This window comes from Hippocampus bargibanti, linkage group LG02 (genome assembly GCF_051943395.1).
Source record: "Hippocampus bargibanti isolate YZ-2025 linkage group LG02, ASM5194339v1, whole genome shotgun sequence".
Classification (NCBI taxonomy): Eukaryota; Metazoa; Chordata; class Actinopteri; order Syngnathiformes; family Syngnathidae; genus Hippocampus; species Hippocampus bargibanti.
This window is the reverse complement of record NC_142735.1, coordinates 25,254,203-25,272,885: the sequence shown is the minus strand read 5'-3', so window position 1 is coordinate 25,272,885 and position 18,683 is coordinate 25,254,203. Positions and strand designations below refer to the sequence as shown.

At 41.9% G+C, this 18,683-nt stretch overlaps 1 protein-coding gene across 3 annotated transcripts in view; it reads left to right on the top strand.

Moving 5' to 3' along the window:
• Positions 1-18,683, top strand: part of col4a6 (collagen, type IV, alpha 6) — a 56,544-nt gene that overhangs the window by 26,373 nt on the left and 11,488 nt on the right. For 2 of the 3 annotated variants that reach the window (XM_088990472.1, XM_088990471.1), the window contains exons 4-21: positions 3,616-3,693; positions 11,915-12,049; positions 12,197-12,241; positions 13,229-13,348; positions 13,454-13,516; positions 15,309-15,344; positions 15,430-15,492; positions 15,573-15,608; positions 15,692-15,733; positions 15,810-15,899; positions 16,419-16,472; positions 16,547-16,609; positions 16,708-16,752; positions 16,840-16,893; positions 17,016-17,085; positions 17,315-17,425; positions 17,508-17,669; positions 17,906-17,956. In XM_088990472.1, the coding sequence (XP_088846598.1) occupies positions 3,616-3,693; positions 11,915-12,049; positions 12,197-12,241; positions 13,229-13,348; positions 13,454-13,516; positions 15,309-15,344; positions 15,430-15,492; positions 15,573-15,608; positions 15,692-15,733; positions 15,810-15,899; positions 16,419-16,472; positions 16,547-16,609; positions 16,708-16,752; positions 16,840-16,893; positions 17,016-17,085; positions 17,315-17,425; positions 17,508-17,669; positions 17,906-17,956 (1,318 nt within the window). The remainder of the gene's footprint in view (positions 1-3,615; positions 3,694-11,914; positions 12,050-12,196; positions 12,242-13,228; positions 13,349-13,453; positions 13,517-15,308; positions 15,345-15,429; positions 15,493-15,572; positions 15,609-15,691; positions 15,734-15,809; positions 15,900-16,418; positions 16,473-16,546; positions 16,610-16,707; positions 16,753-16,839; positions 16,894-17,015; positions 17,086-17,314; positions 17,426-17,507; positions 17,670-17,905; positions 17,957-18,683) is intronic. The other variant, XM_088990473.1, reaches the window with a different exon arrangement.

Genomic DNA, 18,683 nt, shown 5'->3' with positions numbered 1-18,683 from the left:
CCCTCATGGGAGGGAAAAACATTGCCAGAGGTCTGACCAGAGCTTGATTCGCACCCCCCGTAAGAAAAAAAACAAAACCCAAACAAATTTGGGAATGGCAGTCCTTGTCACACTTTTTAATTCCCGAATAAATTCGGGAATGGCAGTGCATCAGTTAAGATCTCTGAACTCGTCTCATCAGTACGGCACTAATATTAGCCATTGTTTGGAGAGGATCAAGAATATATGACAGTGAACTTGAGGTCATATTGTTTCTCCATTCTTTAAAACCCATCTCAAAACTCACTTGTCGTCTCTGGCATTCGACTATATATATATATATATATATATATATATATATATATATATATATATATATATATATATATATATATATATATATATATATATATATATATATATATATATATATGTTTTGTATTGTAAAGGGTGAAGGGCATTTATTTAAAAGCTGGATTGTTCTATATTATTATTTTATTTTGGTCTTCATTTCATTCTGGGTTCGACCTATGACAGGATTGCAGGAAATCACAGTTTATTTCGCTCAACAGTGCTGCTGGACTAAGGGTCCGTTTGCCCGGTATCGTCCTTCACATTTAACTCTGGGTGTGGAAAGCAGCGCCGAAATGAGGATCAGTGACTTTTTGCATGTCCCAAACTTGCACCTCAGGCATCACTAATCACTCTCAGAACAATGTGACGCAAGCCCACACGACTTGTGGGGATGGTCTAGGAACTGTTCACATATATGGTCATGAAATGGTGATGCTTAAAAGAAAAAAAAACTGAAACAAGCACGCCTGCGTCCAGTTCTCTCTGGCTATGAGCCCCTCAAAGTCTCCGTTCCCATGCTCACTTTCTTGGCCTCCTTCTGTCATCGTGATTAGACCAGTTGAGGAGATCAGAGGGAATGAGGCTCGGACCTGCACTGCTGACCCCCCCCCCCGCACCCCTTCCACCTCCACTCCCCTTCCCCATCCCCCCAGCATTGTGCCAAAGATTTCCTCCTTGCATATTATGAGCTGCTCTCCATCGTCACATGCCAGTAATCTTTAAAGGACAACCGGCGTCTCCGGACAAGTTGTGTCCATAATTTGTAAAATGGCTTCAAATGACTTCTACTGAGCGTATTTTACAAAGATTCCACCGCATATAGCTATATTTTACGTTTTAAGACTCACGCTGAATATTCAGGAAGTCATGTTTTTGAGTTGGTGACGAGTCCGTACGTGACGTCACTAAAGGAACGCCCCTGACCGTAAAAAAGACGCATTGTAGCGGTCCTTCCATCACGTCAATGTATTTTGCTGTACTTGTTTGGTCTCGGGACCTCGTGTTGCACCCAGAAGCCGCCATAAGGCCAGAAGAGGGCGTCCAAGCGCCATATAAGGAATTTGTCAGCCTGTGGAAACGGAGGTGGCTACAGGAGGTCGCCATTTTGTGCCTCTTTTTTTTGGGTGAGAGATTTCCCCCCCAATGTTGCCTCAAAATGGCACGGAATAAATTCTTTAATCGATTGCAAACATGTATGTTTTCCTCTTCAGAACTATTTGAATTATATTCATAACTGGATGTGTAACAGGCGGCCCGGTAGTTGAATGGTTAGCACGCCAGCTTCACAGTGCAGAGGTCTCTGGTTCGCGTCCCTCTCCGGCCTCTCTGTGTGAAATGTGCATGTTCTCCCTGGGCCCACATGGGTTTTCTCTGGGTCCTCAGGTTTCCTCCCACATTGCACAAACATGCATGGCAATCTGATTGAACAGTGAGAGACAGTGAGAACAGTGAGGTGTGAGAGTGACTGGAGGTGTGAGAGTGACTCTTGTATGTCTTTGTGTGCCCTGTGATTGGTTGGCAACCAATTCAGGGTGTCCCCTGCCTAGTGCTCGAAGACGGCTGAGATAGGCTCCCGCATCCCCCGCGACCCGAATGAGGAATAAGCGGTATGGAAAATAGATGGATGGATGGATGTGTAACAAGAAAGCATATTCTCCGAATCAGACGCCATTGTTTTGGTTCACTAGCAATGCAAGACGTCTTGACGTCACGAACTGGGGGCGGGACTTTCTGAAAATGCCCAATTTGTAGCTCAATTTTCTGCAGATTTTGGACACTTTAAGTCATTTTTATTGGTGTTTTGCATTTGAATAAAAATATAATACGGCGTGTTTTGGGTATTTTAGATGCTATGAAACGTTTTTGTGATGTCAGTAAAAAAACGTGACGACGGTTGTCCTTTAGGTAATTATTGTTGGTGGAGCAAAACGTGCACATTTGTTGGCCAGCTGCTGTGAAAAGTAGCGAAAATGCACTTTAACTTGAAATAGCAACAAATTTCAATAATCTATAAATCAGTAAAAATAATGTTGTAATGTGTATTTTAATGAGGGAAAAACACTCCAAAATGTTGTATTTGGGCAAAGTCAAGTTGTGCATCCTTAAATGCAATTTCAGAGTTATTCTACTTTTTCTTGTATTTTTTTTTTTATTAGTTTGAATTTGGTGTTTTTTTAAACATTTTTTTCCGACTGCTTACAGTTTGTTTTGTTTATCAGTTTCAGTATTAGTATTCAATTTATTTAAATATATTTTATATGTATATGATATTTTTTATGTATGAATTTTTTTAAAGGTCAGGTTTCTTTTTTATTTGCAAGTTATTTTCGTTTTTATTTTATTTTGTTAATAATTAGCTTTTTTTTTTCATAATTTTGACTTGATTTCAAAAAATTAAACCGTTTCATAGCCGTTTCATGTGACCCAATCAATGGCCATGAATCATCCACATTCTGGTGACAGACGGGCAAATACAATTTTTTTTAACCCGCCCTAACTCCTCTCATGTCTTTGGTGAAGCCCCAATAGCAGGCATTCTTTGTGAAGGATAAAAAAAAACATCACTCTACACATTGAAGAATCATCACTTTTATTGCAAGGGGCTTTGCTGCCACCAAACTACATTCGTGTCTCATGTCAAACCACTCGAATATCAAGAAACAACTGTCGGTTCGTCAATGCTATGCCATCGTAATTATTTCCAAGTCCTCATTTTATGGTGGGTTAGCAAGTCTAGACCACCTTATGTTGACTTATAGGGGGTGTGTCCAGCAGGGGTCTTTGGTCCTGCTTGTCAGAAGGACACCGCCACTTTTCATTTTCTCATAACCTTGATCCTTTCAACATGTTCCACCTGTGGCCTCTGACTCCTTTGATCGCCAGCTCATGCTGGAGGGCCACCTTTGACCTCCAATGGATCCCAAAACAACATTGGGTCATACGCTCGTATGGAGGTGTTCACTTTCTTGCTCGTTGTTCGAAATTGATATTTGGAACTTTTGTCACTCATTTGTCAGTCAGATTATAAAGCCTTTTTTAAGTCTTTGATTAAGTCTGAAAACACTGTGTAATGTTTGTGAGCTATCCCAGGAATGCCACCCTGATCAGCAGAGGTTAATCTGCAGTTCACTCCGAGTTTATCAAATGCGAAACCATTCGAAGGTGGGGTATGACGCAGGACAAAATACAAAATGGCCGCAAACAAAAGCTTCTAAACTGTACCCTGGCTATCAAATCTGAGCGAAAGCCAAACTGAGCCATCCTCCATGTTTGTCTCCCCAGGGGGACAATTCCAACGAGCCGTGTGCCGGTTTGGACTGCAGCAGAGGATGCAGGTGCAACCCGGAGAAGGGAGCAAGGGTGAGTCTGCCGCATGGCATTGTTTGACTTGGCTTTTTTATGAATCACGTTTTTAATTTTTGTATTAATGCCATTCACATCCAACATCACTTGCTACCTGACACCGCAAAGCTATACTTGCTCCTTACTCTACACCGTTTTTGTTCAATAACATAGAGACGCCCATTCATTGGAGGTTAAATGATACAGCTCCAGTTGCTAACTTCCCTTAAGCGGTTATTGTCAGGCAGCAAGAAAGTACTTCCTTAACAGGAAAAGTTTAAAGCCGTAAACGGGAGATACTTTTAAAGGACAACCGACGTCTCCGGACAAGTTGTGTCCATAATTTGTAAAATGGCTTCAAATGGCTTCTACTGAGCGTATTTTAAAAAGATTCCACCGCATATAGCTATATTTCACGTTTTAAGACTTGCGCTGAATATTGCGGAAGTCTTGTTTTTGAGTTGGTGACGAGTCCGTACGTGACGTCACTGAAGGAACGCCCCTGACCGAAAAAAAAAGGACACATCAAACAGTCCTTCCATCACGTCAATGCATTTTGCTGTGCTTGTTTGGTCTGAAAATGTCATGTTGCACCAAAAAGAGCCAGAAGAGGGCGACCAGGCTCCACATGAGGAATTTATCAGCCTGTGGAAATGGGCTGATTAATTCCTCATAGGGAGCTTGGTCGCCATTTTCTGCCTCTTTTCTGGGAAGCTACATTGCAGTCCAGATGCCTCACAATGACACGGAAGGACTTCTTTAATCAATTGCAAACATGTATGCTTTTCTCTTCAGAACTATTTGAATCATATTCATAACTGGATGTGTAACAAGAAAGCATATTCTCCGAATCTGAAGCCATTGTTTTGATTCTCCAGCAATGCAAGACGTCTTGGCGTGACGTCACGAACTGAAAATGCCCAATCCGCAGCTAAATTTTGTGCATATTTTGGACACTTTAAGTAATTTTTATTGGTGTTTTGCATTTGACAAAATATATCAGCCTGCGTGTTTTGGGTATTTTAGATGCTATAAAACGTTTTTCTGATGTCAGCTAGGAAACAAAAAAGTGACGTTGGTTGTCCTTTAAATGTATTGTTCGGCATGATTTATTTTAAAAATCCATTTTAAATTCCTTTTTGAGCACCCTATGTCGCTCCGAGCACATATTGGCCGCAAACACAAGCAAAGTCAATATGCCGCTGTTTTTCCTTTTTTTAATGAGGAAAAAACAAAGCAAAGTCAGAAATTGTTTTCTTTTTATTTATTTATTTATTATTTGTATAGTTGCGTATTTATGTGTTTGTTTGTTTGTTTGTTTTTGTTTTTTGTTTGTTTTTGAATATTTCCTGTATTTCTTAACGTTATTTCATTAATTGTTTTGTTTATGTATTTGTTTTTTGTATGTTTATGTTTATTTATTCACATATTTATTTATACATTCATCTAATTTCATATTTATTTATGCATGGGTTTGGATGTTAGCTTATTTATTTGTATATTTGATTATTTATTCATTTTGTAGTTTTTTTTGTTTGTTTATCTTATGTATTTTGAAAATGCATTTCATTAATTTATTTTTGTTTATTTGTTTTGTATGTTTTGTTGTGTGTATTTACTTATTTACTCACATATTTATTTAATTATGTATTTACAAATGTATTTATTTATTTATTTATTTATTTATTTGTTTTTGTTTGTTTGTTTGGTTTAATGTTGTATTTAGTTCATTATTTTATTTTGTTTATTTATTTGTTTTCTATGTCTATGTGTGTTTTTTAATTTATCTATTGCCATATTTATTTTTTAATGTATACATCTATTTCAATTAGTATTCATTTATTTCATTATTTATTTTTGTTTGTTTGTTTTAGGGCCATATCGCGCACCGCTCAAAATCATCTTACTTCACAGTCGAAACATTTTGTTTTTACACGGTAAATGCGGAAAGGTGGTGGCCTTAGCTCTCAATCCATCACTCGTGCCTGGGAGAGGGAGGATCCGTTCCCCCAGGTGATGTCCAAACATACGAGCGAGACCTAATCCAGATGTGCTTTTGGTTTTTCATTATTAAAAGCCGAGGGCCTTTGTGATCTGAACAGACTCTTTAGATCTTTGTTGACACTATCTGTGCCATGTTGAATTCATTTGATCTGAAAACATCCTCTCCCACTGGGGGAGAACAGCAAAGGCCTCGAAGGCCATCGGGAAAGCGATAGAATGTGCGTGAGCAAAATAACTTGCGCCGTTTTATAACGACTAACTCTTTATTGACACAGGCAGATCGCAAGCATAAAGGAAGATGAAACGGACAGTCAGGGATGATGTATGGAAGGGGCTAGAGAGAAACAAGAGCGCCGTCTGTCCCTTTCAAAATAAGGGTACGGCGATAAGAGCTGCTGATGGTGTACACTCGCCTGACTTGTGTGCGGGCAACGTGGGATCGGTTCCTACTCAGTGACAATGTGTTCGGTGGCGGCGAAGAATTATTCGTCTCCATATGCGACTGACTGGCGACCAGTTCAAGGCGTCGACCGCCACAAGTCCACTGGGCTAGGTTCCAGGTTCAAGAAATGAGCAACGAAACTTCTCTCTTGAGATAAATCAGCACCTCTTCATCCCATCATATTATTTCCCCTTTAACAGTTCTAACAAAGTTGCCAGATCAATTTGACATTTTTGAAGTGCAAAAGCCACCAAAAAAAGGAGTCTTGCCCTATTCATCGCATACACACAACGGCTCCGATTGCAGCTCGATAATGAAAGTTGGCAGCGGCACTAGACAAGCATGAATGACGACTTTGATCTACTTTTTTTAATCTTTCAATATAAGCAGCCAATCTTTGTGTGTGTGTGCGCGCGTGCGTGTGTATGTGTGTGTTTGCGTGTGTGTGTGTTTGTGTACATGCGTGCGTGTGTGTGTGTGCGCGCGTGTGTGTGTATGTGTGTGTTTGCGTGTGTGTGTGTGTGTCACCTCTATATGCTCCTCTGTGTTTACATGTCGTGATGTACACACTGATGTACAGGGACAGTCTTATCAGCGGCAGTCTTTCATCCAAACATTTTTCCAGGCTTACAAGCGTGCAGTTGGGCCCCTTCGTGGCATGTTTTCAGCCTTCTCCTTTTGAGGTGATGGGATTTTTTTTTTTGTAATCTCACTGTAAGGCTTCATCTAAACACACTCAAGCATGTAAAAACGAAGGCAATGATGGCAGACACACACACACACACACACACACACACACACACACACACACACACACAAATAGGGATTGGTGTCAGTATAAAGACTTGGCGAGTTCATAAGGTCAGGTGCAAAGACGTGTGTGTGTGTGTGTGTGTGTGTGTGTGTGTGTGTGTGTGTGTGTGTGTGTGTGTGTGTGTGTGTGTGCGCGTGTGTGTGTGTGTGTGTGTGTGTGTGAGACAGTTGGTGAGGGAGTATGGATGTACTTGTGGAAGAAGAGAGTGGCAGTGTGTGAGAGAAATTGTGTATGTCAGTGAGAGAGAGTGCGTGTGTGTGTGTGTGTGCGTGTGTGTGTGTGCGTGCATGCGTGCGTGTGTGTGTGTGTGCGTGTGCGTGTGCGTGTGCGTGCGTGTGTGTGTGTGTGTGTGTGTGTGTGTGTGTGTGTGTGTGTGTGTGTGTGTGTGTGTGTGAGACATCACTCTGTGAGAGCGTCAATCTTACAAATTTGTGAAGCAAATGAACCAAGCTCTCACACAGAAAAGGAACCAAGCACCGAGCTGCAATGGGTGTCTCTTTATTCTACTGCCATCGCGCGGCTGTCCGTGAAATTGCAACCTATTTATTTATTAATTTATGTATTTATGTATGTATTTATATATTTATTTATTTGTTTATTTATTTAAATGACGTCCCGCATATTCTCCCACTGGAGTCCATACATGTTCAGGCTCACGATTTGACCACAATACTAATTTTATAAAGCAACTATTGACACAATACAGACAGTTCATTTGCAAGGTGAAACAAATGAAAATGTAAAAAACAAAATACCTTTTTATACAAATGTATATCAATAAACAATGAAAGCATTGTTGTTTTATTTACTTCTAATTTACACTTTTGTAACATTATTTTACCACGCACCACAGTCGTGAGTATGAAAATCTCTTTCTGAAACTTAACATGTATGGGAATCCATTCGAGAAACGTTGCAGCGAATGAGCAGAGTTGAACCAAAGTGTGCAAACACAACACCCACCTGTATCTTTTCAAAAACACATGCACAGAAATGCGCAACAGTGCTTATTAGTCGCCATTTTCCAGATTCTTGATGATAATGACAACGTTGCGATTATTTACGATGCATTGGGAGAAGACCCAGGACTCCTCAAAAGCGGAGCGTGGTCGTTAAAGCTGTAGGCACCTCACCCTTTTAAACTCGGCGGCACATTTTTGTGGCTGTTCAATTATATTGCCGCGCGTATGTGTGTGGGATGTCATCATCGCTGTGTGCACCTGGGAAATGTCTCATCGTCTGATGATTGTTTCAAAAAAAAAATTCTAAGATTATCGTGCGGTCTGCAGAGTGAATTTAACATCATAATAGGGCCCAGAAAAAGATCGCGGCCAACCGTCAAAAATATTAAATACAGTAAAGTCTCGTTATATCGATATTCTCGGGAGTCGGAAAAAATATATAGATATAACCGGACTATCGATATATCCGATCCTGCGGCATGTAAATTTTCTCCTTGCATTCATAGAAATAGTATCGTACATAGCTAATAGATATTTGCAACAACGCTTACGCTTCAGAAAGTCTCTTTAGCTTTTTGCTAACAGCAAGGCGAAGTTGACACGCTAACAGTTAGCATTGCGCAAGAATGACTGCTTTCGAATCAACTTTGAACACAAAGGTGGAGCAACACATGTAGACCGACAACATTTAGAAAAATTTTTTTCATCGTTTACTTTAAAGGACAACCGACGTATCCGGACAAGTTGTGTCCATAATTTGTAAAATGGCTTCAAATGACTTCTACTGAACGTATTTTACAAAGATTCCACCGCATATAGCTATATTTTACGTTTTAAGACTCGCGCTGAATATTCCGGAAGTCTTGTTTTTGAGTCACTGACGAGTCCTCACCCTACGTCACTGAAGGAACGCCCCTGACCGAAAAAAGGACACATTGTAGCAGTCCTTCCATCACGTCAATGCATTTTGCTGTACTTTGGTCTGAAAATGTCCTGTAGGACCAAAAAGAGGCAGAAGAGGGCGACAAAGCTCCGTGTAAGGAATTAATCAGCCCGTGAAAACGGGCTGATTAATTCCTTACATGGCTTTGTCGCCATTTTCTGCCTTTTTTGGGTGCGACATTTCCCACCCCTGATGCCTCAAAATGACATGGAATAAATTCTTTAATCAATTGCAAACATGTATGCTTTCTTCTTCAGAACTATTTGAATCATATTCATAACTGGATGAGTAAAAAGAAAGCATATTCTCCGAATCTGAAGCCATTGTTTTGATTCTCGAGCAAGGCAAGACGTCTTGCCGTGACACCATGAACATGGGGCCGGGACCTCCTGAAACTGGCCACTTCCGGTTTCAAATTGAAGTACTTTTTAGACAGTCATTTTTATTAATGTTTTTCATTTTAGTAAAAATATCATTCTACGTGTTTTGGGTATTTTAGATGCTATAAAACGTTTTTCTGATGTCAGTGAGGAAACAAAAAAGTGACGTCGGTTGTCCTTTAAATTAGCCACATTTCCAGCCAGGATCTTACAGACGTATGTCTGTAAGATGCTGGATGCTGGATGCTGTATTTGACGGTATTGCACTCCCTCCTGGTGGCCAAGGAGGCAATCATCGGTCGAACATAAATAAACCACATGAGGCCCTGATGTGAAAATTCTCTGCTATCAGTCATCCTCACTCCTATTCACCCAAGATGGCCATCAAAGGAGGCCGAAACACCTGTTATCAACATTATCATTATTTTTTTTTAAGCCGAATGGGCTTTTAATGAGCCCTGCGTGCCAATGACAAGAACAGTTTGGTTATCAAAGGTTGCTGTCACCAGGGACTGGTTTTAAGGCGGGGGTAACCTTGTCTTTAGCACAATTTCACCTTTGACAGGCACTCTGAATTATGGCGAACCGTGCACGGAAGCGCCCCGACTTGATGACATCATCACCGATTTGATCGCCGGGGGTACCTGAATGAAAAGAGAGAATAGGTTCTTATTTTAAGGGAGGGTGTAAAGAGGACTGAAGAGTGATCCAAAATCATGGTCACGGTTCTCGGTATAGTTCATGAGAAACTGTTAGGCTTCAGCAGATATCTGATAATTATTTACCTTTTACGAATTGTAAAATGTAAAACGCTCATTTCCAAGGATGTCTTTTTTGCCTTTCTGTGCCTCTTCCAGTCCAGTATCTGTTATTTTTGATCTGCACCAGGGTCAAGCTGCCACAGCGAGAATTTTTACTCTGACCCCACGTCACCATATCAGCCAAAACCCCGACCATTTGCCAGTTGTCCCCCTAGCAGAATCACCGCCACCACCAAATTCTGCTCCCATCACCATCCTACAGTGAGCATGCAGTGTGACAGTTAAATCTTCGCCCCGCCACCAGAACAATACAACCGGGTAAACCCCTCGATGGCCCGAGGGTGGGCATCCAGGACAACACGCACACTTTCACACACGCACACACACATTCGGCCGCCGCGAAACTGTCTGCACAAGCGCTCTCCCCGCTCCAGGAAGTGAGGCAGGACCTCGATGGGAGCGCTAAGTCCAGAGAGCTTATCCACCCCCAATAGCACCCATTGTGCCCTTTGTGCGAGAAAGGATTTGGGCCTACAAACTGACCACTCTGCTGGAAGATGATGAGGGTGGAAGGTCCGTTGAGGGTTGACCGGAACGTCGACTCTCTAGCACAAAAACACAGACTGCTTCCACCCCATCCTCTTTCCTCCCTTTCTCCCCACCCCCCTGGTTCGTCTGCAGCTAAAGGTGTTGTGTTGGCACCTGAAGTTGATCTCTCCCAACCGTGATTAGACCAAGCCTTGAATTACACATTTAAAAAATCTCACAGAATGGAAACGTCCCAACCATGGTTCAATTTTTGGAGGCTCACTGTTTCTGAGGTTTTTGGGCGCAGGCTAGCTTGAGCTGACAGCTAATTTGCCTGTCAACAAACTCCACTTCAATTATCAAATTATCAAAACTGTCAAAAACATTAAAACACAAATGACAAACATTGATGGCAACAATGTTTACTTAACGCAAAGTCATTTTTTGCTGAAATCTCTCTAAGTGTAAAATATTATTATTATTATTTGTTGAACTTTTTTAGAATATTTTTTACCATTTTCTAACTCCCACATCACTCAATTTTTCCATCCCAAATGACTGTTTTAGACTTGGTGTCACTTAGTATTGGCCAAGCATAAAGCAGTGACAAAGAAACCGAAGAATGAACCCAGACCCGGAAAAACCTGGCGTGAGAGAAAGTGAGACCCCTGGCATATTTTCCTCCGTGTGAAACCAGGTGTGGACATAAGATGGAATCCAGACAGCGCTGATAGGCTGACTTTACCTTGCACAAACCCTCTCATCACGTCAACATGGCTGCCCCCGAGGCCCGCAACACGCCCATGCGTTGGCAGCTTATTACTAGTTCTCACAACATGACTTTTGGCTCTAAGATTGCTTATTGCCTTCACCCGAGAGCCAATACAAACAATCTGTAGGGTGGATGTCGCTACTAATTGCACATGTGTAATTGGACTTCTATATTCAGTATACCAAAGCCTCTGGTTCATTTATCAGCTCTTAAATCGAAGCTTCTGACATCTGACACGCCTTTCATCCTCTCCTTCCTCACTCTGTCTCCCGCGCTTCCTCTCAACTGCTTAAATGGGAGCTAATGGCTTCAAATGTCAATCACCTCAATTTGCAGGTTTGCCTCCTCACGACTGCAGTTTCATCAACATTTTGATGATTATGTCATTTTACTGGCCTCGTGTGGTGAACATTTGTAACTGCATCCTGGAAAACAATTTATGATATTTATAATATTTATTTTTATCTACCTACCTTTCAATTCGTGTCATGATTCGTGTTCATTAAATAATGAACATATTGTGAACAAATGTTACAGATGATCCAGAGACGACCCCCCTCCCACTCCATTCACAAATGACATCGTGGACATTTTAAAATACTTGACCCATAACATTGTCTTCTTTCTTCTCAGGGTCGTCCGGGGCCTCTTGGTGAGGCTGGTCAGAGCGGGCCGGAGGGGCCCCGCGGCGGTCTGGGACCAACAGGGCCCAAAGGAGAGAAGGGCCATATCGGTTTGAAAGGACCATCCGGCCCGAAAGGAGACAAAGTGGGTGTTGTGGTCTAGACTGGGCCATGTTTGTCATATTGTTGACCTCAAATAGGCAAAATTCTTCGAATGGCATGATAGCATGAAAACAACGGTGACTGTAAACAAGTCATGGTATCCATTTAATTGATTTGATGTATTCAACAGGGACCAATGGGAGTGCCAGGATTTCAAGGAAATGATGGCGTACCTGTAAGTAAACACACTACAAGATTAACTGAGTACAAGAGCAATTAAAATACCTGTAAACAGGGATGGATGAGTAACGACATTCGGTATAAGTATCTGATTGATCGAGGACTGTACGCATCCAGTACCAGCCGTCAATACAAAAGAAAAAAAGACAAAACAATTGTTGCTTGAAACGTTAATTGAAATGGAATGACTCTAAGTACTAGTAGCAGTGTCTGAAACTCATGACAAAACGTTAGCGGACACCCGGGCAGATAACTCTGAAAAGTTGCCTTAAAGTTGCCATAAAGTTGCCTGCCCGGCCCTAAAGTTGCCTGCCCCATTTTTCCCAACTTCAAACACAATGAGACTAATCGCAAAAAAAAAAAAACATTGTTGCGAAGTATAAAGGATTTTTTTAAATTAAGAAAGTACCTACCACAAATGCCCCCTTGCTTAATTTATGGTAAATATCCATTGCTGATGATTTTGCTCCAGTTATCGTTTGTCGTCATGGTGCACAATGCAATGTTTGCGTTGCGTTGTCTGCTCAAAGCCACGTGGACTCCTCTTTCTAAGCCTTTCAAAACTCTCAAGTACACTTTCCAGTCACGGTATAGTTTTTAGCACGGTTTGCTTGTAGCTTTTGCTCTCTTGAAAACCGTTGAAAAAAAATATTTTATTTATTTTTTCTTGAAGAAGTTGTCGGCCACCCGGGCCGAGACGTTTTGAAAGTTGAATGCCCGATGTAAAAGTCGTACGCCCCGGGCCTCCGGACAGACATTATTTCAAACACTGCTAGTAGTATCCGTACGCTATTTCAGGGAGTGCTTTCATTCTCATATCAGTCGGCAGAATGTGGTCTAGGACGTCGCTAATTATGACCAATTATGACTGGATAAAATATGAAGAAAAATGAGTATTGATAAAATGTCAACCTCAAATGTAAATGGAACAGATTAATGATATTTGTAAGTGAACTACATTTTTTTTTCCTGGTGGACATAGGGTCACACAGGTCAGCCTGGTAGCCGAGGACCATCAGGACTGGATGGCTGTAACGGGACCAGGGGGGAGCCCGGATATCCTGGTTACGGCACCGGTGCACCCGGGCAACCTGGATTTGCAGTAAAGACAGATCTGCCTGTTTCACACTTTACATTTTTTTTTTTTTTTTGTCTACCGGGATAAAAGGTTGGTGCTCAGCAACCATGTTGACGTGTACTCTCGCAGGGACCGTTTGGGCCAAAGGGTCAGAAAGGAGAACCTCGATACATCACTGATGGCGGCATTACTGTGAGTTCTCACAAACAGTTTATTGAATTGAATGTTTATTCGTCTCGCAGCGAAGAAATATAAATTTCACAGCAGCAAAGTTATGAAAAAAATGAAAAAGGAAATAAAGAAGTAGAAAAACAAAATACAGGAGCTGCTGGAAATCCGCCACTCTCGCGGCAACATCTTGAAGTAAAAAAAAAAACTAAATAACAAATAATATGACAACACAAAGACACAGAGAGTCATTCATTCTTCAGCACTTGCTGTACCCTCTGTGATATGAAGTAGTTGTGCAGCAGCAGTGGATCAGGGACGTCATGGTGTAATGTGCACGTCTACTACACGTTATTCATGTTGTGACAACACTTAACACCATGTCGTCTCTTTATAAACATATTTTTCTTTATATTAAATAGATTTCATACTCATTTAAAAACGACCGTTTTTTTGTGAAGAGAAAATATGGAAATCAGTCGACAGTCTGCAGTAATTACGTTTGGCCATAACATGACGCAAAACAGCTGTTAAGTAATTTTGAAATAATTTTCGTCATGGAACCAGAAGTGGCTGAAGCACAAGCATACCTGTCAATTTATGCGTTTTCGCCCCATATTTTATCCGTTTTTTATCATTTAAAATCATGTACGGCATACTGCAACTTTTATACAGGGAAAAAATTGTGAACTGACCAATTTGGCTCAAATCCAGTTCATCGCAACTGCTGGTAGCCAACGATATTGCTACTATTGTCACGGCAAACCAGCAAATGTAATCCTCAATCGTATTTATATATATATATATATATATATATTTTATCACTGCGTACGGTCCAATTGATAGAAGCATAACGTGTGCGTGCGCAGTAAACTGTATTTCAGAATCAGAATCAGCAAGCCTTTAGTAATCCCACAATGGGGAAATTTGCAAGTGTATTTCCACTGATTAGCTTTTTTATTATTATTTAAAATAATGTACGCCGTACTACAACTTTAATACGGGAATTGTAATCATTTATAAGATTAGCAGGTATGCACGAGCACAGACATTTTAAATTGAATCAACTTCATTATTTAAAGTGATATTTAAAGAAATATATCATCCATCCATCCATCCATTTTCCATACCACTTATTCCTCATTAGGGGCGCGGGAGCCTATTCCAGCTGTCTTTGGGCACGAGGCGGGGGACACCCTGAATTGGTTGCCAGCAAATCACAGGGCACACAAAGACAAATAACAGTAACTCTCACACTCATACCGAGGGTCAATTTGGAGTGTTTAATCTGCCTGCCATGCACGTTCTTGGAATGCGGGAGGAAACTGGAGGACACGGAGAAAACCCACGCGGGCCCAGGGAGAACATGCAAACTCCACACATGTAGGGCACAGCGGGACGCGAACTGGCGACAGCTGCACTGTGAAGTCGGTGTGCTAACCACTTGACTACCGGGCTGCCCAGAAAGCTATCACTTTTTGTCTTTTTTTTGTAAAAGGTTGATATGACGTAACAGTCGCAGCTGCGTGATTCATTTGATCTGAAGTGTCACTGGCCACATATTGCACCTTGACATGTCATAACATGCAACCAATCGGAGACAGGGGCCCTGCCCTGACCTGTTACCTTGTTAGCACAGAAAAGTACCTAACTCGGCGTGGGACATTATAATGACACAAATTGTGATTGATTTGAAATATGTCGATTTAAAATATATTTTTCAGATTTTGTAGGAGGGTTGTTTGTGACCGCAAGAGCAAAATCAATGACTGTGCAGCCCTCTAAAACTTTCTCTGTGTCTGTGTTTCTTTTTCAGAGTTTACCTGGCCTTCCAGGAGAAGACGGCCGACCTGTAAGATTTTGTACAGTTAATATTTCCTTAGCGTGTCCCCCATTTCCTGTTCCCATCTTCATCCAGAATGTATGTGTCGCTGCAGGGCACAAGAGGTCCTGATGGTCCAATTGGGTTCACCGGTCCACCCGGGCCGGAGGGATATCCCGTACGTTCAGAAAACACCACATAATATTGTGACCTGAAATGATTTGGAACGCCGAGTGAGGTTGTGTTATATGTCTGCAGGGCCCACCCGGTCCTCCTGGCCTGCCGGGACCAATGGTAAGTATACATGCAAATGAAAAGACTCTGTGACTTTGTAATTGGAAGAAGACTCCAAGTGCATCTTGTTATCGTATTTTCAGGGGAGTCGTAGTGATGGATACCAAGGCGAAAAGGGTGACAAGGTTTGTGTTACTACTTGAAAGGCTCTAATTCCAGCCTCTCATGATCAGATAAAAATCTCTATATTTTGGCAACCAGGGTGACTTAGGGCTTCCCGGACCAAGTGGCACTCCGGGTGACGGGTCGCTAAGAAGCGAGCAAACCCTCACTATTTATAAAGGAGATAAGGTAATAGTTACCATTTCTGCATGTAAAATTTACACAACACAAGTTATCTGGGATTGTCTCAGACATTTCATTTCTTGTTTTCGATGTGGTTGCAGCTGTACAGCTAATTAATTACTTAATTGCCTCCGATTTATTGGTTACTTACCACTTTCATTGATGTTCTTCCCAACAACAACTTAGCCCACTAGCATTAGCCACAAATTGTTTGCGGTGAACAAAGTGACAATGTTGTTGGTTAATTGCAGATTGTTGAGTCACTTTGTGTTGTAAGTGTAAGTGTTCTATTTTGTAAAGCTACCTTGGAACGATGTGGAATGTATGTCAAAATGTACGAGAGCCTTTCTTAACGTTACTAAGTGTGATATTTTTAAGTCCGCTAGATGATGTCACTGCACTGTTTTTTGAAGATTGTTCAACGAATATCATTATTTTAGAAACAAATCTGTGGAATAACGTTTTAATGTGACTTATGCGCAAATCAAAAATGTCTTGGGTTGTTCTTGTCTACCTGACTGAAAGGGTGAACCTGGACCAAAGGGGATCCGTGGATTCCCTGGGAACCCTGGCTCTCCTGTAAGTGCGCTTCCTTCAAAGGAGTCTGCACGAGTTGGGGTTTTCTCACGTTTGCCATTTTTCTTCAACTTTAGAGTCCCTTTGGGTTCCGTGGTGAATATGGCGAGAAAGGAATACCCGGATACCCAGGGGCCAGAGTAAGAGCTTCATCTCTTGAAATTAATTTCAGGAATGAATTACATTTGGGATCAGGAATAATCTGCATCTTGTGTGTTGTTTCCTGTGTTGTCTTCAGGGTCCTCCGGGTTTTAATGGACCCCCTGGTCTACCAGGACAACAGGTAGACTTTAACACACACCAACACACACAATTCTGTGAGTAGTTAACCTTTTTGGCAGAGTCATGTCCGACGTCTGTTTTGTTACAGGGATACCGAGGCACCCCAGGGTTCCCGGGGCAACCGGGATACAATGGACCCAAGGTAGGAGCAGTTCTTGGGTTTTTGTTTCTTTTTCGAAATCATTCCGAACGCTTGAGTTGTGATACAAGGAACGTCTGTGCGAAGTCAACAAAGATCAACATGCTGTCACTGGTTTCTCTTAGGGAGACCATGGAGAACCCGGACTGCCGGGACCTCCTGCTTTTGTAAGCGGTCCAAGCACTTCTGTTCAAGGTAAAATTTGACACTTTAAGTCAGTACTGAAGCAATTATGTGCTGTCATTGGGAGCAAAAGACTGGTAAAAATACAAGTGCTCTTGTCATCGGTGTTAGTCATCAGTTGTTGTCATCAAAACACAATAATTACCCTCGTGCGCTTGAAAGATTTGCTAAGATACAATATTGTTTATACTTGTACTGTTGAGGTTTTGTCCCCAAATATAATTTTTTTTTTGACTCGCAGGACCTCCTGGTGAACCCGGATTTAACGGACTCCCAGGTGCACCTGGAGATCAAGGACCACCCGGGTTTCCAGGCCCACCAGGCCCACCAGGACTTGGGGGTTTTGGTTCAGGTATCATACTCGGACACCTCAAAACGTATACGTATGGCGTCGTTCTGATAAAACGGTCTTGTCTTTGCTGAATTGTTACCAGGAGGACAGCCCCCCTTTGGAGGTTTCCCAGGGATCCCGGGCCCAAAGGGAGAGAAAGGTAGCCCCGGTATACCCGGCTATGGCACTGAAGGACTCCCAGGCTCTCCAGGACTTCCAGGGATCCCAGGGATCCCAGGGCCTCCTGGACCTTCAGGCACCTCCGGTATGCAGACCCAGAAGCAGTTCACACAAATTCCCTTCTGTCATTGAGGATTAGGCATTAGGCATGTTTTCCCCCCTGTTTGACCTTGATGATTGCATTAACCTCATGTTAGGGATTCGGTGTCATCATCGGGCAGGCCTTATGCATAAAACTATTGAGTTCAAGTCACGAAAGCGGTTTGTAAGTGCAGCGGCAAAGACAGAAATCCTGGCTGACTGACTTTACTGTCCTCCAAGGCCGACCTGTTGAGCCCTGCGTCATCTATCCTGAGGGGGACAGGCCCACTGGTCAGTCAAATTCAGGTATCCCCCAGGCTGCAGCCATATTGCGATGGTCACCATGGCAATATTTTTGCTGACCTGGGCGAAAAAAAAAAAATAATAATAAAGAAATCAATACGAAGCAGCCAAGCAAACTCAACTTTCAGCAGGCGGTAGCTTACCTCTTCTGACTGTGCAAGGTGTCGTGGTCGTTTTTGGCTTACTGGTCTCTCGATTGCAAGCTGCTTTTCTCATCTTTGGCCACAGGGTGTCGCCACTGAACATAATTCACTGATTTTACTTGCAGTGGAAGGCTCACAGGCAGGAACAATTTATATTTGTAGCCACGCAAATTATGTAGTCATCAAACACGATATCACCAGTTACCAAATGTGCACATTATATCCCGATAGTCACCTGAAAGTTACAATTGTACGCATAGCGATGTAAAATCAGTGAATTTAGTTCATGCTTAATGTAAAGCTGTGTTATATTGAATTTAAGAAAGCAGGCAATTGCTTAAAATAACCCGCAATTCAAGCCTGTCAAAGCTATCGTGGCCAATGACAACAAACTAACCCTGATTTCACGCTGTGCACCGCACTGTGCTGCTTAGTCATCATTTGACTGGAGAATTGCTGATTTCAAGACCAGCTGTCAGAATGAACTTTGCTCATTGCCATTTTTGTGTTTCTTGAGCGAGTACGGGCGATGCCATCAGCAAACTGTTTGAAATGTGAAAGCCAAGCTGTTT